This window comes from Heloderma suspectum, chromosome 3 (genome assembly GCF_057233095.1).
Source record: "Heloderma suspectum isolate Gila_16-S chromosome 3, 16-S_ref, whole genome shotgun sequence".
NCBI lineage: Eukaryota > Metazoa > Chordata > Lepidosauria > Squamata > Helodermatidae > Heloderma > Heloderma suspectum.
Window position 1 is genome coordinate 139,034,622 of NC_139460.1, and position 23,779 is coordinate 139,058,400.

The following is a 23,779-nucleotide window of genomic DNA, read 5'->3' on the forward strand; positions in this document are numbered from 1 at the left end:
AGCGCTCCCAATCCACCAAGTGATATGCGCACATAAACTTGCTTACATGCATCGACCTTCTTAGCTGGATTGGGCAAATACTTTTTTGCCTAAAATATATTACTGTTCACTATTGAAAATGAATGGCAATTTATTCAACTATTAATTTTCTAATTGATTTCAAAAGGGAATAGTGCGAGTCAGTACAGTGAAAAAGAAAACAATAGAAAGTGCTTAACTTACATATTGTTTTCTACATGTTTTATATTGTTTTTTTATTGTGCAGTGCTCTAAGTAACGTAGACTGAAAGCCAATACAAAAAAACCCACATTTCTTTACAATGCTTACAATATTACCTCTGAATATATTATTGCATTGCTCATAGCTTGAGATAACTTAAAATGCAATGAGAAACTTTATGATGATCTTTAATTTAAAAAAAACCCCTTATATTTAAGGCTAGATTTTTCACTGATACTATAGCAAAAGAGGGAAATAAGAAAAGAAGTATTATAAAATAGCATTAAAATATTTATTTAGTGAGCTCTGCCAATGTGACGTGTGGGAGTTATATGAAAAAGAGATATAATAAAGTATATAAGATCTAAATTGATTAATCAATTGATTATGTAAATTCGTTGTATTTCGTGTTGTTATTAGTACTGTATGCCGCCTAGAGTAGCCAGGTAGCTGGCTGGATGGGTGGCTAATTAATAAATAAATAAAGTAAGTAAGGGAGCAATCATATGGCTGCTAGACAGCAGCTAGACGGCCATAGGATATGCCAGTTTCCGGGAGCCAACCTCTGAGCCCTAAGGTCAGTTCCTGGAAAACCAACCTCCCCCTACTTCCACACTGCCTTGAAGGCAGTGTGGAACAGCCCCATCCTCCGCACTCACAAGGGAAGCATGGAGTGGCTGGCAAGGGGTGTGGCTGGGGCGTTCTGGGGTGGGGACAGTGTAGCTGCCTGTACGACAAATCCTATGTGTCGTACAGCAGCCTCCCTCCCCGCTCCGTGCTCCCGCGGCTAGAAAGCCAAAAGCAGTTGTCTAGCCGAAAAAGCAGGACAGGAGAAGCGCAGAGGTAACAATCCCCTCCATGCTTCTCCTGCCCTGCTTTGGATAGACAGTCGCCTCCAAGTTCGGAGGCGGCCGCCTATCTAGATAGGATTGCGCCGTAAGTCATACATGATATATTGGTGTATAAACATCACGACGGTGATGTCAATATTCTCTTAGCTCTTTTTTTCTCATATCTGTATTTCTCCACCGTACAAACAACATTTTGTTATTGAGTGCAAATCCCAAGTTGCTACCTGATCATAATGTGGTTCCAAAACCCAGTTGAAATGTCTATTTATGACTCGATTTCTTTCTTATTTTGGTTGCTGCTTATTACTAAGCAAAATCATTTTGCTAGAAGCAGGAGTATAGCTTGGATTCTCTCAATGACATTTGTTTTGTACCTTCTAAACTGTGATAAATTGTGTGAACTGATTGCTATATGTTAATGTAAACTATTGTTGACTGAGGGCATCGAACTTTGTTTGTTAAGAACTTCCAATTAACAACAAACTGTGATCCCAGGGGCTCAAGACCAGCAATTTATCTGTGAGCAAACTACTCATTCTAATCCTTTGCCTTTTTTCCCCCAGGCTTTCAGTTTTGATTAATAACACACACACATAGGGATGTACGAAAGTCACTTACCTTTTGACGAAATGTGATTCGAGGTGGGGGGGAGGCGCCCCGTCCCTCCCCCCGAAATTCTGGCCAGGGGGGAAGGCGGCCCATCCCTCCCCCCCGAAATTCTGACCGGGGGGGAGGCGCCCCGTCTGTCCCGCCGCAAATCCTGGCCGCCCGGGTCTGCAAATGGTGGCGGCTATAGCCGCCGCCGTTTGCGTCCCTGCAGTCAGCTGTGATAGGCTACATAAATGTTTACATAGCCTATCACGGCTGAGTAAAAAACAACAACAACCGCGTGTACGCAAATGGCGGCGCCCATGGGCGCCGCCATTTGCATTCCTTATTTTGGCACGTCTAGTCTACGTAAACATTTACGTAGACTACGGCGAAAATAAGGGGAACGGAAATAGCGTAGACGCTACGCTATTTGCGTTCCCCTTATTTTCGCCGTAGTCTACGTAAATGTTTACGTAGACTAGACGTGCCAAAATAAGGAATGCAAATGGCGGCGCCCATGGGCGCCGCCATTTGCGTACGCACGGTTTTGTTTTGTTTTTTTACTCAGCCGTGATAGGCTACGTAAACATTTACGTAGCCTATCACGGTATTTTTTAAAAATCTAGCCATGATAGGCTACGTAAATCTTTACGTAGCCTATCACGTTTTTTTTGTTTGTTTGTTTGTTTTACTGGAAATGGCGGCAGCAGCCGGTCAGAAGACCGGCCGCCGCCGCTGCCGCCGAACCGCCGCTGGAGCCGCCGCCACCAGGGAGATTCGCCCAAGGTAAGTCCCGTCCCGGGGAGGTGGCGGGGGGGTGGCAGACCGTTTTGCCACCGATTTCGGGGGGCCGAATGCGCTGGCATTCGGCCTCCCCGAGATTCGTGGCAAAATTCTCTGATATCCCTACACACACATACACATGTACTATAGAAGACTTAACAATACCAGTCCAGTGTTATATTTTAACTTCTGTGCAATTTAAAGCTTTAGTATAATACAACAAATGGGAAGAAACAAAGTGGCGACAGCAGCATGTACAAAAATTTGGTATCTGTACATTAGTTCTTATAATCTGTACATTATAAGGAAAACAGAGTAATATATGTGCAATATATAAAAATAGAGCATAGCGAAACTAGAAGCCTCAAATCATGATGAAAATTTTAGTGTCTTCTTTGGATATGCCACGTTAATCTCCTGTTGTGAGAGGTAGTTCTTTTGGAAAAATTAAGCAATCAGACTTGACCAGATTTTTCAAGTGTCAGATTTTTTACAGTATAGCAGTACAAACTCTGATATGAGGTTTTCAGGAAACATTGATCACACAGCATCCTATTTCACCTCATTGGGTTTGGCTGGGGCTTTGTGGAAGTCAGTGGCAAAGCTCTCACTTTGATGAGGTCAAAATTTAATCCTGTCGTGAATACCCAGTGTCATATTTATAAATACTAGGGGTTAACAGCAGGTCACACAGAACCTCCATATTTCTATGAATCACATTCAAAGGCAGTAAGCAAAACAAGTTATCAGAGAAGTGCAACAAACATTGCAAAAGTTTGAACTACCTGTCCTTAACTGCATGTCAGTTATTCCAATGTATTCCAAAATCATCATAAAACAGCATCAAACAAAAGCAACAGTTTGAAGGGTCCTGTAGCTAAAATTCTTTGGAATAAGTTAGAAAAAATAATGCTTTAATAATCATGAAAGTTTCTTATGTGCCAGACGTGGAGCTGCTAATATAGTTGTTTAAACAACACCTCAGGAAAGAGTTTCATATTGAAAATGTGTATGGCTCGGCAATGCAAAAGAAGTAAATAAAAATATTCCACCTCATCTGTCATTCCCCACAATGTCTTCCTGTGTATTCTTCATAACCCCCTGGAAAATATTAGCTGCCATATGTACACCCCATTGGCACTGTACACACACAGATGGGTGTTGAGCTATGCTTGCTAACAGGTGTATGGAGAAATGCAAGAAAGAAAGAAAGAAAGAAAGAAAGAAAGAAAGAAAGAAAGAAAGCTGTGAGCATATTTTAAATCTTTTTTATCATTCACAATCATCTATAAGAATATATGTAAATACAGGTATCAAAACAGAAAAGATGCAGATTGATAGTAAACCTTAATCTAGCATCCAAGTTGGCCTTCAGTGTTACATGTAATAATCTATGGTTGAAGACAGAAGAGGAGCTTAGTTATTAATACACTGCAATCAGTTTATCCTGTTATGAAGAGCTCATGATAAATCTATGTATGGCCCAAGCAATGTATTTATGTAATGAAGAAAATAGCAGACATATATTTTTACAGATCAGCTGAGTGTTAATGGGATTTATGAGGGAAAGCAAGAAGTGCATATGTACATATATTTTGAGTGTATGTATCTGTGTATGTGTGTTCAGCTCCGCGAAAGATTTTTTTGGCAATTAGATATTGTGCAAATTGCACTGAAAGAATCACACTTTCTCTGCTGCACTTCTGGACTCTGAAACTTCGCTGGCTTGCTAACCATTTCAGATTTTGGCTCTCACTAAAAGAAGCACATTTAATTGCAACTCTCTCCCCCTCCCCCTCAAAGTGGCAAGCTACATTATAGCAAATAACCTTTAAGATAATTAGCCGACAATGCTGCAGCTAGCATAAAATTTTCCTTCAGGCGACCCCTAATTTAAGTGTTACTGGCACAAAGTGAAGACAGATTGTGCTTCACCACCACAATGTTTACATAGCAGAAACCCACAGAGCAGGAAACATGAGACTCAATGATGCACTAAATTAGGAACAATCATATTTGAGCGCTAATTTGCTCTCTTTTATATCCAAAAAAGCTCTGGTCCAAAAATAAGTTCTAATACATATCATTCCATCCCCGCGTTGTAATAAGGAGAAATCCTGTAAGGAGTCACGTACTGTGCGTAACTTTACCCACAAGTATATCCAAGATTAGAACAACAATAATAATTGGTATCTGCTATTTGTGGTAGCGGGGGAGAGGAATGAAAGAAAATTAAAACAAGTGTGCATAATTTCATGTCTTTCTTGAAGTTAGATGGGCATTTTGTAAACTGCACTGAAAAGATGACTGTCGGGCAGGGTATAAATCCATGTAATTAATAAATAAACATTATGGAGGCACAGAATGGGTGATTTTTCTTCCATTTTCTCTTTATCAAATATCTTAGTATTAGTTGAATTAATTGAACTAACTGGATGTGTAGGTGCACTACCTATATTTATTTAAAAGATCTGAGAAATAATAATCATGACAAAATAATTAAACATGATTGAAACTGCCATGTAAAATGAATTTGTCATAGACTTATATAAAATGCTTTCTCCCTGAGTTACTATATGTTGTATAAATATACTATATAAATATTGCTGAACACTTTATGATGTCAATACAAACTCTATGCTATATACTTTAAATTTCCTTCCATTTGAAACAACATTCTGATTTTGAACAAAGTACAAAAAAAAGGTTTACCTTTCCTATGCACTGATGTTCTTCAAAAGCTGCAATCAGTTCTTGTGCCCACTTTATTTTTTCAGCGCTGGGTGAGAACTGTTCCTGGACAACAGCAACTTGATTAGGGTGAATCACCTGCTTACCTACAAAGAAGATTAATAACCCCAGAGTCAAGCATTAACAAACAGATGTTCCAGCAAAATGTTCCAATCACTTGAGGTTTCAAATACTGACTCTCATGTTTGATTGTTCATTAAAAAACAACAACTTAATCTCCTTTATTTTTAAACTGCAGAATGATTAGCCCAAGTTGTCCTATTCTACATGAACTAAAAATAGGCACTTCAGACTGAACAACTCTGATTTTTAAAGATATGTCTGACATTTTAGTACTGACTGAGTAGCTGTTCAAAATGTAGCGTAAAAGATATCATCAGAATTTCAAAGGGATTATAACGCTTATGTATTAAAAATGTAAACAATGGAAATAAAATTTTACACCAAAGCATACAGCTTTTATGTGGATAGAAATAATTATTTTCTTAATTCTCAAAACTATTCTATTTCAGCAACATCCTACATTTATTATTTTATTTCTAGCTTGTTCTACATCAAAGTCAAAATCAAAAATTCTTACAAATATTGGACACAATCCACCAGAAAGATCTTCATATGCCTCATTTAAATGAATGGGAGAGAACAAGAAATATGTTTACTTTCAATGGGGTTTGCGCAAATGAATTTTCCCCATGGACTGTGGCCTTATGATGTGATTTCCATTCCATCCCCATCATCCCAGCCAAAAAAAGCAAAATAAAATTTAATCAAAAGTCTTAAAGGAATCAACATTTTTGAACTTGTTTCTCCAGTGATCAGTTAATTGTTTCTGGTTCTAATGCATTGCTCACAGTTTGATTTTTGTCATAAACCTTTATATTGAGTATAAAATATTGTAATAGATTGAAAAGTGACAAGTAGTGTTTTGCTTGTAGAAGTTAGGCTAAAAATGGAAAAAAAGTGTGGGTTATTTTTTTTAACTATCCTAAATTGGTCTGCACTGTGTGGAACTTTAAGAAAACCATAACAATTTCTTTAGATTTTGTTGCTCACCAGTTCACCCTTCCAAGAAATAATATTTGATGTGATGTTTCATGAAAAAATGCAGAATTCTTTAATTGTTGAAGTGTATATCCTTACAACATTTCTATTATTCTACCTAGTCTAATGGCATATAGTGAATAATTGGTCAACATAGGAATTTTAAGATCTTTAGGGGAAAAAATAATACATTAAAAACATACACAAAAAAGAAGAAAGCAACGAGGGGTTTTGTTTTGTTTTTCAAAATAAGAAAGAAGGCAACAAAATCAGGGCCTTGATTCTAAAAGTGCTTTATTTTCCATTCAAATGTTTGAATACTATGAGGATCCTAATATTTAATTGGACTACATTGAAATGGCTTCTTACACGCACCTGGCACTCTTCTGAGAGTTGAAGAGGAAGGAAGATTTGCAAAGCACTATAGTGGATTTGTTTTCATGGAAAATATAATGGTATGGCAGGCAGCATTAAATCTAAACTCTTAGTTTGGGTGCAAATAATATTCCAGAATTTTCTGGTTAACAGAAGGTAATTACGGAGAAGTGCATTACTTCATTGTATGAAAAGTCACATATTATTTGGTGTTCATTTTCAGTTTTTTTTAAATCCAAGTTTATTTTTTTGCAGTAGATCATAATATATTAAGATGTTTATATGCTGACTTTCCAGCTGCAAGGTGGCTTAACACATAAAATATCAGTGACAAGCTCAAATAAAAACAGGAAATGACTGTTAATAATAAGAAATAATAATGACAACAGGAAACATGTGTTCCTAATTTCTGATTTGTTGTGACAGAAAATGTGTTCTTCCTTAGAGATAGTCTCAAAAGCAGTTTAATTCTTGACAATAAAAATAAAACTGAAATCATTTTTATGCAAATAAGGTATTTTTCTTTTAGCAGTGTCACAGTTTTAGAAAATCATACACAAGTTGTTTCATTGGATTTAATTTTTAATTACATTATCATGTATCACTTTTAAGAGTATTCATAATTTGAGATTCAGATGCTCCTTTATGTTCCATGGGGGAAAAATATATAAAATCCTCAAAGTCTACTTTCTAAAAAGGAATTGCACTGAAGAAATTAGGGTAATGTTCTGTATTCTAAATTAAGAAATATTTGAAATTATGCCACTAGAGTGACTATACTTAAATTCATGATGTGCACTATGTTTTACTTGTAATAATGAAACTGTAAATTTAGAGACTGACTTGTGTATAAGTAATTCATTACGAAAACTAGTCAGGTATGTATTTAGAGAGAAAGTGTATTGTGAGGACAAAGCCCTAAAATCTAGTATTTTTAAGGCAGGAATTTTGCTGTGAAGAAAACCTGGATGAGCTTTAAACGTGAGATATACTGTGAAAGGTTCAACCTTTTAAAAACAGTGACATCAGCAAAAATATAAAAAACACCATTTGATTTATGGCCCTAGGCTGCCTTTTGTTTCACCTTGTGTATCCAAACAACTGTATAATGGACTTCAATATCACGGAGAAACAAGAGAAATATTTTAAACCAAACTGTTGTTATTGACAAGTTACAGACAGGCTGCAGAACTGGAAGGCATTAAAATTTATGACCATGAAATCCTTTTTGCAATATTACTTGATATATCGTACTTTAAATCAATACCCGTCAAGTCCTTTATGTAACTCTATGATGGTGTCATTTTTGTCTTCTACAAAACCCATAGTGTTTCATATTTATATCTAGCTTCCCAGCATGCTGCACTGGAATAGCTATAATGACTAAGTCAGCAGTTAAAGCGTCATTCCAGGGTTTACCATTTGTATGTACATAAACATTATTACAGCGGATGGACATTTAGATAGACATCGAGTTTGATCCACACTTAGAGTAGGCACATTGAAATCAATGAGACTTGCAGTAGTCGTGACTAACTTGAGACACATTGATGTCAATGGGTCTACTCCAAGTATAGCTAAGTCTGGATCCAACCCAGGGTCCTGATATAAAGCCCATGGGTCACAAAACAGACTTTTAAAAAATAAGTGCACTTCAGATAATATGTTTAAAAATATGGGGGCTATATACATTAATGCTTCATGTATATAGCCCCCAAATTTTCTCTTTGAATAAAGAGGGACTCAAGTGTGAATAAAAAGAATAGGTTTACACTGTAAGGTTCTTAAAATAGAAGGAATTTAGGGCCTAATGCTACCAGCCAGTCAATTGTACACTTTAAACAAAACATTTTTGTTCTAAAGTGATGTGGGAAGGGGGCATACAGAAGGATATCATGACCCAGAGAGCTGATGTGGTAGCACGGCAATGACACAATTCCTCCCAAGTAAATATTATGCCCATCCACACATTATAGGAGGCTATAGGAAGAAGTAATCAGAACGCAAATATGACACTACTGACTGGTAACATATGAATTCGCCATGAGTGCAGCTTCACACATTAGAGTGCAGAGAAGTGGATGTGCAATTGCATTGCATTCTGCTTTATTGTGCTGTCAATGTACTGTCTGAAGAGGAACCTGCCCAAGACATTGCACGGGGTGCAAACTGTCGCACATCTGGAGTGTTTTCCAGAAGACCTCCCCACACCAATTCCTCTGTGGGCTGGATGACGTCAGAGGCAGGGTCACAGCTCCTGACATCGCTTCCCAGCCAAAGTGCCAGATGGAACGCCTGCAGCTGGAACCTTGGTTGGGGACCTGGCTTCACTCTGTGCACGTTTTCACCAGCCAGGGAAAGCCTGCACGCCGGGAAGCTGGCCTAATTGAGGCGTTGGCTGGAGGAGCGCTCCTCCACCCAGTTGAAGTCCAACACCTCAGTTGGGGCGGCTTTGCCTGACCTGCACTTTCCCCGATTGGGGAGGACATGGGGTGGGGAAAGCATTTAGCGCACCACTAGCCCTCCCAATTGGGACAGTGAGTGGCACACTAAGGGGGATCCCTGCAGTTATATTTGACCAGCGATCGTAGATAACAGCAGGGGGACCCCCCCCCCAAGCCTTCTCTTCCTCACTAGCAGGAATGGGCTTGCTACACAGAATTGCAGCCAGATTTCAAAGTACCCGAGGATAAAGTAGAGATCAGGTATGGGATGTGCAACTTCAGACTAAGGAGTTCTCTTGTCCTGGTTAAGTTTTTTCTTTAGAAAGAAATGACTGGTTGGTTAATTATTGCAAGGTCCTGAAGTAACAGAAGTAAGCTTGCTCTTAGGGTCCAATGGCTAACATGACCATAGATTAAAGCAGGATCTTCACATCGTCTGCCACCACTGCTGTCCCAGTAAACAGAATAAAATATATGGAAGTCTTTGCACATTCTGTTGACTTGATAAAAATGTGAATAACAGCGGGCACAAATCACCAATCTATTGTGTTCTTAAATCCATTTTTCATGTGCAGTTACCACTGAAATTAATGGGGATGGACTGGGTAGAAGCAGCAGTACTTGTCTGGTTTTGCTCCAGATCTCTTCCCTATGGCTAGTCAACATTTATTTACTTGGGACAGTATCCTATTTGCCACTACTACTAACATAAATTAAGTTGCGGTTGGATAAGCAATCTCTAGTGCAACACCAATAGCATTTGGTAGCACAACTGGTTTTCTGGGGAAACTTGATAAACCTGTCCCCAAAAACCCATCATGACAGCCAGTGCTATTGGTGTTGCGCTAGAGGTCACTTGTGCTAGCGCAATGTAATTTACGTTAGTGGTAGTGGCACTACAGGATACTGCCCTTGTTTGTTTATTTTTTAATTTTTTAAAATCCTTCTCTATAAAATAGCTCTCAGAGCAGCTGCCACATGGACTCCACTTTAAATCACTGAACAGTGATGAGTCATTTGTGTAAAGCAGTTCACCACACAGATGGTGTTAGTTTTGCCATACTATGGTAAATGCAGGGAAAGCAAGGTTTGCTGTGGCATGGTGAAACGAATCAAATCTGGGATGGAACCGCTCTTCACATGATGGCAGCTATTATGTGGAACAACGTTTATCACATGCAAAGCCTAGTAATTTCAGTAGAAAGTATTTACTTATTTTTTTTAGAAACGCAAGCCATTTCAATTCAGATAACTGACGTTTCTAACATCAGAATAGAAAACTGAAGCATTTTTGTCTTTGGGAAGTATTTGTGTCTTGTGCCATTCACAAGATCTTTTAATGCAGATTAACTACTGCTTAACACGCTTTAATCACAGTGATTGAAGAGTTGGAAAAGGGTGGGATTTGCTCCTTCTTCCAAAGAGTGCTTAAAAGGCTGAATGGCAATTCCTATCTACTTTACTGGATAGGAGTACACTCCAGGTTAATTATTGCAGTTTTTTCTTAAGTATTAGTAAAGGATTATGAGGATATCCAAAACATCTGTTGGGAGAGTGCGGAAAATCCAGCCTTTGGGGACAATTTTAGTTACCTCATTGTGTGATCACATGGGTAACTAAAATTCACCTTCTTCACATAATCTGGATCTAGTAACCTTGAAATAATGAGTGAATACAGACAAGTAGTATTCACTCATTAGACGGCATGTTCCTGGTGGTTCCACATGGACTCATGGCCCAATTGGAGTCCACCAGAAAAAGAGCCTTCAGTGTGGTGGACCCCTTCCTATAGAATTCCCTGCCTTTGTAGGTCAGGCAGACACCAATGTTATGTTGCTTTCTGCGCCTCCTGAAAACATTACTATTTCAGGACGCCTTCCTTGAGTGACAGGCTGCGGTTTATCAAACTTGGTTTTATCAGAATTCTATTTTTTTTTTAAGAATTAAATTATTTTAACATGGTGCTTTTACTCTTTATCCTGTTTGCTGTTCAGTTCCACTCCAATGTCTTTGGATGTGGAGTGGTATACAAATACTGTAAATAAAACAAATGAATAAATAAATAAGTAGTAACTTCCAAAATTGTGTGTGTAACCACTTGGAAAGCTGTTTCTATCATTTCCTCAAACAGTAAGTTTTCATTTCATAAATGACTGTATTCACCCCAATCATGAAGTGTGGAGGAGTGATGCTACTGATCTTGAGAACATAACCAGAACAAGCTCTGAAATAAGAGTCTGAACTTGTCAACATCAACAAGGTGATGGAGGAGGAACCCATACTGTTTCCAGGGTTCAGGAGCCAAAAACGTTTGTGCATTCAGACAAAGCACTTCCATGCTCACGTGGTGGCTGAACCAGTGGCGCCCCATTCTGTCTCATGGTGAGGGATCGTAGCTCAGTCAGTGGTAGAGCACCTGTTTTTGCATGCAGAAGATTCCAGGTATCCCTGGAATCCCTGGCATCTCCAGTTAAAAGAATCAGATGGCAGGTGATGGGGAAGGCCTCTGTCCAAGATGCTGCAGAGCCTTCAGTCAGTAGATCGTGCTGGGCTAGATGGACGAATAGCCTGACTTGGTGTAAGGCAGCTTCCTATGTCCCCAGGCTACTACAACCTTTGGAGGTGCTTTTCATGTGGCGCACGGGGCTGCCGGTGGGAGCTAATAAGCCCCTGCACACGTGCACTACATGTGGCGTTTTGGATCTCGGGCATTGACTTTTAACAGGAGTGTTCTGAGGCCTTGAAAGCTGGCTGGATAACGGAAATAGATCATTTAAGTTAGTCTCTTGAAAAGTACCCCAAGTAAATCTTTCAGTTTTCGGAATGGAATTATGTCGGGCTGTCGTTATTATTTCCAGAGGGGTAGCCATCTTAGTCCGTGGCAGCCAAAACAAGAAAGAGTCCTGTATACAAAGTGCTTCCATACTCACATGGGGAGATGGTGGATCAAAGCTTATGCCACAATAAATGTGCCAGTCTTCAAGGTACCACGAGACTCTTCCCTGTTATTTTTCTTTTGCAATTGTTTGGTAAGTTTATGCTTCACATGGTTCTTCTAGCTTCTTTTCTCCAGAAGTGAGCAGGTATTGTATGTCTTGGATTTCAGACTTCTCTCTATTTTAACCATGCTTCTTACTAGATTAAGAGCGTCAAAGAGTCCCCAGCCTCTACCCCCCCATATCTGTCCAAGTGTCTTATAGCGAACTTGAATGAGTTGGATCACTGAAATGTTGGTACTGTTGTTCTTTAAAACATGCTATAATTGGTGAATGTGAGCCAAATAGCTGGTTTTTATCATAAACCTGCAATCTTTGTTGTGTATCACATCTCATAGGGGCTCCTGCAAGATCTAGCACACCAATCGTGGGTGAGCCGTCTATCTTACGGGGATTGGCTGCTTGATCATGCTGTCTCGCCAGTACCCATAGGTGTCATCAGGTGAACAGGCAATTACTGGGAAACAAGCCAGAATATGGGAAAGCAACTAAAAAAAAGGCTGACAAGAAAATAACTATCATAGCCTAATTAGCATATCGGGTTGCTGTTATTGCGCATGTTTTTTCAACTCCAGCTCTTTATGAAAAAAATGCAGACTATCAAAATTTTGTCCATTTATTGAAATGAATACATAGCAGAGATGAACAAATGGGGCGGGGGGGGGGGATTCAGATTTGTTGAAGACTCTTTAAATATTTGATTCCTAAAATGCAGTGGCAGCAATTTTGTGCATAAATGTACACCCACAGGTCCACTGAACGGGGAACTGAGCTGTGAGCAGGTTTTCAGCCAAGACTGTATCTCCTTTGAATGGTAGAAACAGGAGGGTCCACATACCACTGCTGCAGTTTATACTGTACTTTCACTAATAATAAAAGAGTAACACACTTGGGTGTGACTCGTCGAAAGACTTTTAAGGGCCTAATTTTGCACTTGGAATTTTCCGCCTACCGTTTTACAGGCCAAAGTAATTCTGAAACGTTTTATAGCATTTAAAACCTTCTCTGTCCCTCTAACGGTAAGCTGAAGCAGGTGAACAGGAGTCAGCACTATAAAGCACATCTGTTTTATGATGAAGGAGAAGAGATAATATATTTTAAACATCATCTAAAAGCCATACCAGTGAAGCCCATTAAGGCACCCTCTCTCGACTGCTTGCGGAGACCCTCTTCATCTTGAAAGTCAATATATACTAGGTCTATGGCCTGCAAGCCAAAAGCCTTTGCTGTGACGATTATTTTTTGCCTGGCATAAAGAATATCATGGGTGTCTTTACTACTCGTTGAACCTGAAGAGAGAGAGGGCAAATTGTTGATAAAGTTGGACTTTGCAACAAGATCTTGGCAACATAAATTTAACTGAGATTAAATCCGTTTTCCTTTTGCAAAAGAAAAAAGAGACTGAAAAGTTCTGTTTCCCAAATTTCTGTGAAACAGTTGAGACAAAATATCAAAGTGGCTTCAGCAAAAAAACCTCCACTTCCCACCTCTGCAGTTGAACATTTTTGTCAAAAAACGGCCCTGAGCACAAAGCTATGCTTAAGAGCGCAATCCTACACATGTATACTCAGAAGTAAATCCTACTGATTGCAGTGAAACTTACTCTAAGACAAATACCAGGACTGCAGTCCAAGCAGCTTTTCCTCAGTTGGAAATATGGAATAGATTTATTTTTAGTAACCGATATCTAGGGTTATTATTATACTGAAAAGCTCCATTACAAAGGTAATGTCATGGGTATAGTAAAACAAGCTTACAGCATGCTCAAATCATTTAATCCAGAGTAGTCCCATCTATTTCAGTGCGACCAAGAGTTGATAACACTAATTTATACACATTACTTGGCAGGAAGTCCACTGATTTCAATTGCACTTTCTTCAAATTTTTTAGCCTCAGTTAAATGTTTATGCTCAAGTCCTTGGATGGAATGTTTGAAAATTGCAATAACTTCTGAGGTTTTCAAAAGGCTTGAAAAAGTTTTCAAAAATCTGTTGAGTCCAAAGGATACCTCCTAATGCATACTAGTGTGAAGAAATAATAATAATAATAATAATAATAATAATAATAATAATAATAATAATACATCCTGTTCCCTTGTTCTGAGCATCACCATTGTGACTTGAGTTGCCATCTTACCAGGAATAAATTAAGACTTCCTTATTCATCTAAAAGATTGCTTCCTTTCATTTGGGATTACCACTGGTTTTGAACTCGACTCAAAATGTTGTGACTGGGTGAACGGAATCAAAAGGAGCATATTTAGTAGATATGCCTGTCACAGGTAAATAATATAAAAAGGAGATTCTGTCATTCTTTTTGGTTTTTGAGAAATGTTAACAGCATCTGAAGACAGAAAGGTAATGAGAAGTAGCTTTTTGCTTAGTGAAAATGTTAAGGTATGTGCAGTAAAATAGAACTAAGCATGCAAGTAATCATAAACTATTTAAAATGTTAACAGTAAGCTTCTCTGTAGTGTATACTCTGTACACTAAAACGACACACCTCAAAATATTACTTTGGAGAATGATTCTTAAAATAAATAAAATAAAATGTAGAGAGAGGTTCATTGGAACATGAATGTATAAAATTATGTTACTGATTTTAATAACTATTATATTTAATGTTAAGGTACAGACCAATAAGCAGAATTTGTTTTTTGCAAAATCACAGCTGTAATAGATTTAAGATTACAAATAGCAGTAACTCCACTGCACATTAATAAGATAATGTTTGGGGATAATGCAAAAAAATTTGGGCCAGTTAATGCAGCCAAGGCAACTGGTAGTAGTAGTAGGTTCCATTTTTTAAAACAATGGCCATAATCTAGCACAGAGTTAGATGTATTTATTTAATCCCATTGATTTCAGTGGGATTAAGTGTGACCAACACGGTTTAGGACAGTGGCAGAATGTATTATTATTAATATTAACATTGTGGTGTTAACTTTTTTTTTTAATCTAAAAAAGGAAATACCTATGCTGGCACGAAAATCCTCGCCTCCAAAGACTACTGCATCCAAATGAAGGCCAAGCTGGGGTCCCATCATCAGAATGTTTTCACAAACTGCCTTTAAGCACAACACAAATGTTAATGCACGCAGCAGGCTGTCCGAAATAATTTTTATTACCAAAAAGATACTAATTTTTCAGCTAAATCTATTCCTCAGCGAAAAGGGTTGTCAGGAAGCCCTTGTGCAAAATAAATTAATAACAACAAATCACACACGTACACATGTATTCCCCAAAATTGCTTTAGATACAAATACAAATACAGTAAAGTTAACAGTGCAATCCCTGACATGTCTATTCAGAAAGTCCCAATTAGTTCAATAGGGTTTACTCCCAGGAAAGCGGGTAGAGGGTTGCTGCCTAAACCACAGAATACAAATCCTTTCCCCCCCAGTTGTTTTTACCAGTCAGCTTTCTAATGTGCCAACTACTGTAAGAGTAAACAAACTGCTGTCTTTTAAAAATGCAGACTACATACTGCTTCAGGATGCCTTTTCACTCAGGAATATTTAATACCTGCACAGAACTACAACGGGAGTATCTGGTTTAACACACTGCATATGGAGGATGCAAACTTTTAATCATGACTTAATGGGCAGCATAGGGTGGGTTATTAACCAATGTATACTGCATAACCTCAAATAACTAATATAATTATAGGAGATATAAAATGCAACAAACAGCATAGAAAATAATTTGAAAAGCAAATGATACCTTGGAGTTTGCTAAATGCATTAATCTCCACATTGCAGCAAGATTTGTGTAATTGTAACATTTTATTATTATTTTTTTTTTTTAATGTAGCTTGCTAAACAGAAATGCTTCACAGATGGCTAGGATTCTCTTGCGAACATTCAGGGCTGCACTTAGCTATGTGGCTTATATTTATTATGTTATAATTAACTGTAGATATATCTGTATGCAGTATTGTATTATTGTGGTTTATACAAATAGGATATTAGTTGATATTTTTCAGGGCTAACTTTACTAATTCTTCTACCTTCTTTGTTAATTTGAGAAAGAGTTCAATAAAAAAGGGGAAAATCTAAACTAATACGTAAACCCTCTGCTTAATATGAACATGTACAATTAGCAATTCATTACATTTAAGTTGGAAAAATATATTTGAAACATGCTGGAAAATGTGATGTATATCAACATGGTAGCCACAAGGACCTCCCAGCAGTTCCTTCTAATAACACAAAACTTTTCCAGGAAATCTTGGCATGGCTGTGGTGCACTCCAGTTTCAGTTTCATCATCGTTAATATCTTTCCTCCACAGAAACATACAGGCTGGACGCCAAGAGTAGGAGGCCATTTGCATGCATTTGATCAACATCAAGATGACAGAGGAGGTAGAAATAACATGTTTATAGGGGAGATGAAGAAAGAGATGAAGAAACACACCTTAATGCCATTTTGTTCACATATTGGGTCATAGAAAATCTCATCTATGTTTTTCATCATGAAGCACACGTGGCTCTCTCTCTTTTTAATGCTATTGGTTTTTTGAACTTTGTAAAATAACTGCTTTCAAGTATTTCATTAAGACCCCTGAAATTGTACATTAAAAATACGATCTAATCAAAAAGATTGGATGAAATCATTCATAGCAGCTTCTAGAATATTCAGAATGTTTCTATTTGTGGCTCTCCATATCTTTTCATGGTAGATGTGTTTTTTATTTGGTTTCCAATAACATGAAACAGAATGCCCAAAGAACTATCAATAGTACAAGCGAATGTGTCTGTGTTACGTGAAGCTGTATATTTTGGCTAATGATTGCATTTATGTAAAATATGAAATGACTGTAAGACATCTTATGGCACTGTAATCCACCTTTTCCAGTTAACTGTAACTTATACAATAGTCCCTATTCTTCCAAACACTAGATCTTTATGCAGAAATGCTAACTGAATTATATTGATGCTTCTTACCTTAAAATTGAGCAACCCCATTGCTGTCTCCACAAAAGGGATGAAATGCATAGGTTCTACAAGTGTTCTGCCTTTTAAGTAGCATGTGAATTTCTCTGTAAACTAAGAGCATTGGGGCGGGGGGGGGGGGAGAAATTATAAGTGTTTTAAAAACAGATCTGTAAAATAGTATGGTTATTTAAACATTGCGCTGAAGTGAAATACAAAACAAACAGGGAAAACAGAGCCCAGGATGCTAATGAACACCACCACCTCAGCTTTGAAAGAGGATTGTTCTCCTGGGCCTATCTTTAAGCATGCCAGCATTACTGTATATTTTGAAGTCTTCTTTGCAAAAATATTTGGCTAACACCTATCACCCTGACTTAGTTAAATGCAAATCAGCAGGCTCTTAAAAACAAAGAAGTATTGGTATACCTGACATTCTGTTTTGTTTCATGTCTGACACGGCTGTGAATGTTCCCCAGCCTTCCAATGTGGCACCCACATTGTTCATTACGGCACTGTTACCCTTTGTTCCAGAGGCCTTTTCTTCATAATTTTTAGCTTACCTAGGAAGGGCCTTAAAAAGGAAGTTTAATTCTTTGAAGACCAAAGCTCTCCAATTTTTTCCATGAGGCCAGTTCACAGCTAGCTCTGAGCTGCCGGTGGGGTAGCCCAGATTCCAAAATCTATCATCTGGAAACATACAAAAGCTCTCGTACAGAGTTTTTTTCCCCTTCGCCCCCGTTCAAAAGGGAATAGAGGGCGGGGGGGGGGAACCACCTCTGTATAATGTAAATCTGTTATGTCTTTCTAGATCTAGTAATGTGTTGGGAGATAAACATATCACAGGTATGCTAAGGAAATTTTAGTCAATAAAGACAGGAGGGGAAAAAAAACATACACCAATTTTATATTTAAGAAATATTTAACCATTAATGGATATCAAAGGAAAAGGGAATTTTAATCATCTCTCCATTCAGCCTCAGTTGGGTAAATCATATCTAAGAGATTTGCATAAATATAAACCATCAAAGACTTTTCATCTTCAAAGGGGGTTTCAAGACCCCATAAGCTTTGTACTGTAATCATCGCAGGTCACAACCCTGCAGGAATAAGGCTGCTATGGCAACATAAAAACTAATGCTTAAGGCTTAGCATAATATTCTGACTAATAGAAAGGAAACTCATTTTAAAAGCTGGCAGCCTATTTACCAGAAGCTGGATTAGAGGTGTTATTTCCCCTTTTACCCCCCCCCACTTCACCCCTCCCGAAAAGAAAGGGAAATCTAATCACTGAAATCTTTAAAAAGCTTCTAACCAATTTGCCGTAACTTTACATTAGGCCAAAATAAATCATGTCTTTCTGTGATGAGAAATCTTGTACATTCTCACTTTTTGTGTGTGTAATAGCAGCGTCACCATTGCTGCCACTTCCAGCATGGCTGCCACTGCTGCCTCTCAAACCTTTTCCACAGGTTCATAAGCCACAGAATATAAGGAATTAAGAGAAAGCTTGAAATGCAAATGTTTGACGTACAGCGAAAAAGAGACTGCAAAAGAAGACCTTTGCAGCCCAATCCTATACAAGTCAACGTGGAAGTAAGCCCTATAGTGGGCTTACTCCCAAGTCAATGTGCACAGAGCTGAGACCTTAATCTAGTCCAAAGAGCATAATAATAAAACAAAACCAACATGCCATTGTCTAGCCTTGAGAATTTTTAATAATTTAGCAGATAATGAATTGCTTTATACTTCAATTTTTAAATGGCAAGCCCTTTGTATATGAAGCCATTTTAAAATCAAAACAGCATCCATCTAGTTATGCATCTAAATCTTTTTTTTAAAAATGCATTTCATTTTGGTACTAAAAGGGAGAGTTTTGGATCAAATATTGTTCCCCTTTCCTCTTTATTTGATTTTTAAAAAAATGTTATTAACACCAAATACAAAAGGCAACTAGTGAAGAAGTTTCAATTAATTTTTTTCAAAAGGAGCCGATTAAATGTTTCCGGCCTGGTAAAGTGTTCATTTTAGTGAGAGGGGGTGGAAAAAAAGGAGGAGGGGGACAAAAACAAAGATTGGGGAGGGGATGAAGTAGCAGGCCTTAGCAATTCTTTCAATTCCAGTGCACACCCGATAGTGTATTGGGAAGAATGCCCACTGTTCTGGATTTGTGGGAGAATTGTCCCATGACAAAGGAGCGAGAGTTACGCTTGTTATAGTCCAATAAGCCATGCCAGTCAAACAAGTACCCATACTAGGGACAAAAGGAAAGCAGGAGATTCTCACACAAAAGAAAACAAGTAAGCCCATCTTTTAGTTGTGCATCAGTCTCCAGGTTTTATGCTTCACATAAATAAAAATGAAGGGGAAAAAATAAACAGCAAAAAACTTTCCATTACACTAGCCACTTTAAAACAAAAACAACAGTGTGAGCAGCAATGTGTCTTCAAGATAGAATTTTTAAAAAGAGAAGTAGATGTTGGGAGGTGAAGAAAGCTAAAGTTGCTTTATTTCCAGAAAGGGAAATGTTGGAAATTAAAATCAGAGAAGAGGAAAGGTACGGTATGTTCCTCTTAATGTGACTTCGAAAGAAAGCCTTAAGATCTCACATTGAGGTAAAACATATTTGGCCATACTGAAGCCACTGCTGGCATGGAAATACGAATATTCATAACCATCAAATTCCAGATGTGTTCGTCTGCTGCAGCAAAAACAACAAAGAGGCCTGTGAATCTTGCTTTCCAAAAGAGCAGGCCACCTCTATAGAGAATATTACTGAACAAATAATTGAATTATTTGTATGTGTTGTTAACCCCAGGTTTTCCAAGCTGACTCCAAGTTTTCTAAGCCTTTGAAAAAGATTATGTTTTCTTCCATTAAGATTTAATGAATTTATCTTGAGTTTATGTTCAGTGTTACCCATAACTCTCAGGTTGTGCAAAACACAGACAAACAAACAACAAAGCAAAAACAAAGAGCCCTATGGCACCTTAAATGCTAACACATTTTAGTTTAAGGTTATATGTGTATTTGAGATAGAAACTACTGGCATTATCTGGCTTTCTTTGTCTTTATCAACCTTATATGGATTTTCTTCTGTGCACTTAAGGGTCCCCGAACTATGAAAATGACATTACAACTTTAGTGAAATTTCTCAGAAATAATGGTGTCACTAAATAAAACGTATACCTCCTTAACAATTAGAACAATTATAGCATAATTAGGCCTATTTCAAAGTTTTCTTAAGTAATTTGACATGCCAACCATTTACATTTCAGGTTTTTATTGGCTGAAAAGTCAGTCATGAAGCACAAGCACACCTGTCAGCAATTAAAAAGGAAGAACTAGAGAACTAGACAGGAAATAATATCTGTGCTAATTAAAAACACTAGTTAAAAGCTTCCTGTTTGTTCTTCTAGTTGCCCCAAGGAGTGACCTTGTCCGCACCACAATTTTTTCATGTGTTGCTAAAATGTTTCCTCCATCTACCTATAGTTTCCAACAACTTCCAGGGCACCCTATACATTTACATGACAGTCAGTAGGGTTTTAGTATACTAGAAAAGAGGGTCACATCATAACCATTTTTACTTTGTCTTAAGGATAGCATAGCTTATTAAAACAATGTGCAAGACATTAAGGGCACAATCCTATGCATGTTTAGACAAAAAAAGTCCTACAATTCCTGGCATTCCCCATCCAGCCATGCTGGTTGAGGAATGCTGGGAGTTGTAGGACTTTTTTCTGTCTAAACATGCATAGGATTGCGCCTTAATTCTACTTAACATTTAAAACACAGCATGTATGTTCCATATGAAATTCCAACCTGTGCCTGCTCTTCCGGAATTGTTGCCCTTTAAAATATTGTTTCAAAACTGACAGTATCATTCTATGCATGCTTACTCAGATGTCCTACTGTGTTCAATGGAGGTTACTCTCATGTAAGCATGCATAGGACTGCAACCTAAATTACAAATGTTTGCTTTAATATAAGACAGGAGGCCTTTAGGGCTTATCACGTTTTGATATACTAACATGCAGATGATAAGGGCACAGATGAATTCAGGTAGTGCTGTAACTGGAGATTTCCATATTTGCCTCATGACACAAGTCCACTAATCCCAATGGCTACTCTTTTGAAATTAGACAAAAGCCTTCATCTAAAGTTGAGAAAATGGCAAATCCTTGTTTACTCACCCATCTTATTTCGTCTACACTTTCAACTTTGGGTAGCATCAGGCTTGTAGGAAGAATGTTGGAATCCAAAATGACCTTCATATCTTCTTCAGCAAGACCACTGGACACTGAATTGATCCTAACACACTTCTCTGTCTGACCAAACTCAAATTCTTCAAGTGCTTTCACACATTTCATTCTTGCTTCTGCCTAAAGTTTGTTAAAAAGATGAACAAAAATCTAATTCTGCATTATACTGTAAACCTAATTTTTAAAAGCCAGGCAGCTACATATCCCAACATAACCATGACCATCATTTAAATAAAAGCCATTAAGCTTAGTCACCATGTTATACTTTTAACAGGCTAAATCACTTCAATATTCAGGTTTTAAGGCAGCCTTCTGCAATGTGGTGCCCTCCAGATGTCTTGAACTACAAACCCCAGCATCCACTGGCTTGTGGATGCTGGGAGTTGTAGTCCAAGGCATCTGGAGGGCACCAGGTTGGGGAAGGCTGTTCTAAGGTATAATAAAGTATAGGCCATTACCAATTTTTTTGCTGGGCGGGGAGGAACATGGCTTGGATCTAGAGATGTCTTGCTCAAGTGGCATAACACTTCTGTTTGCCTAAGGTGGCCTAACCAAATTCCTCCGATTTCCCTGTCCTGCTGTAGGCCCCAGTGCTCCATCCCATGGCATTCCAGAGGGTCCATCATCCCTTAGGAGTGGTTCTGGAGGGGGCAAAAGGGGCTGTAGTGGGAGGCAAGAGCCAGGAAAGCCTATTGCACAAGTGACATTCCACACAATCTTCTCTGGATCCAATCCCATAAGTACAATTAAATGACTACAAAGAGTCTAATACAGAGGGCTGAACCTATGGCCTTCCAGATGCTGTTGGGACTCAGGATCATTGGTCAGGGTTAATGGGAGCTGTAGTCCAACAATATCTAGAGGGTCACAGATCTACCACCCCTGATCTAATACATATTCCAATAACTGAGTTATGTCCATGATGGAATTTTGAAAGATTTTCACAATTAAAATATTTCCTCCAATGTACTTTCCTAGAAATACTAGCAACATCCCTGTTGGCATTTATTTATACATTTTTATGTATATGCCTTCCTGTTCTGTCCACACATGGACTTCTGTCTTTAGATTCATTAACCTGTAATATAAAAGTTGTATAAAGAGTGGAAAAATTCATGAGTAAAATAAAGAACACTTGGTAATCCAAAATTATATTCAGAATGTGCATACATTTTGCATTGCATTTTCTAGGCCCATTTCAATCTGGCTTCAGGACTGGGTTCAAGCACCAAAACTATCTTGGTTGCCCTGTGTGTGACCCTGTTGATTCTCAGCAGCTTTTGATACCATTGACCATGAAACAGCTCTGAAACAGCTCTGTGAGGTGGGAATTGGGGCATGGTGATACAATGGTTCCGCTCCTTCCTGAAGGACTGCTTCTAGAGAGTAGTACTGAGAGACGTCTGCTCAGCCCCATGGTGCTGGTGCTGCAGGTTCCATCTTGTTCCCCTTGCTCTTTAACATCTATTTGAAGGTACTGTGGGAGATCATGCTGAGATCTGGGGCACGGTGCTATCCATATGCCGATAACACCTAGCTCTATCTCTCCATTCCATCTGAATCAGGTAAGGCAGTGCAGGTGCTGAAATAGTGTCTGGAAGCAGTAATTGGTTGAATTAGGGCCTATAAACTGAGACTGAATCCTGACTAGACATAGGCATTGTTGGTGGGTAGTTCCCAGGTCTGGGAAGTGGAGAGATGGCCTGTGCTGAACAGTGTTGCACTCCTGCTGAAGGAGCAGGTGCATAGGTTGGGTATCCTTGATCCAGCTTTTTCACTGTAGGCCCAAGTGGCCACAGTGGCCACCTTCAGCTCTGGCTAGCTCACCAGCTATGACTTCCTGGACCAGGATAACTGGGCCACAGTAATTCTTGCCTTAGCTCCCTTTTGCTTGGACTACTGTAATGCAATTTATGTGGGGCTGCCCTTGAAGATGGTTCAGTGGTTTCAGCTGGTGCAGAATGCTGCCAGTCAGATACTGAGTGGCATGCTAAGTCAGAGTCATATTATATCTATTTTTGGTGATCTGCACTGGCTGCCTATTTGCTTCCAAGCCTACTTCAAGTTACTGATGTTGACATCTAAGGCCCTTAAGTGGTTTGGGATCCAAATAATTGTGGGATCACTCCTTCCAGTATGTACCAGCCTGGGAGATCTTTAGTGGGGAGCCTGCTCACGGTCCCACCTTTGGGCAATGCCAAGAGAGTGGTGACATGAGCAAGGGCCTTCTCAGTTGTGGCACGCTTGTTACGGAACTCACTGCCTTTGGAGGTGCATCCTCAGTAGCTTTGCCTTGTTGGTTACTTAAGATGCACCTGTTCACCCAAGCGTTTGGGTCCTTTTGATGAGACATTTGAAGTCTTTTGTTTGCTGAACAGATTTTGGTATTCATTACCTTGCTGCTGGTTTGGTTTTGGTTTTTAAAGAGTTCTGTAGTATTGTTTTATTAGTGCTGGTGTTTTGCAGTGTTACTTTTTATTTGTAAACCACTCTGCAATTTTGTTATGAAGAGCAGTATATAAATCTAA

General features: G+C 38.6%; 1 protein-coding gene across 5 annotated transcripts in view; it reads right to left on the bottom strand.

Annotated features, from left to right (window-relative positions):
• The window catches only part of CLYBL (citramalyl-CoA lyase), a 344,460-nt gene that overhangs the window by 82,726 nt on the left and 237,955 nt on the right, over window positions 1-23,779 (bottom strand). For all 5 annotated transcript variants that reach the window (XM_084844690.1, XM_084844691.1, XM_084844689.1 and 2 more), the window contains exons 3-7: window positions 21,183-21,371; window positions 16,999-17,100; window positions 15,026-15,119; window positions 13,174-13,341; window positions 5,158-5,282 (exon numbers count right to left, since the gene is read on the bottom strand). In XM_084844690.1, the coding sequence (XP_084700816.1) occupies window positions 5,158-5,282; window positions 13,174-13,341; window positions 15,026-15,119; window positions 16,999-17,100; window positions 21,183-21,371 (678 nt within the window). The remainder of the gene's footprint in view (window positions 1-5,157; window positions 5,283-13,173; window positions 13,342-15,025; window positions 15,120-16,998; window positions 17,101-21,182; window positions 21,372-23,779) is intronic.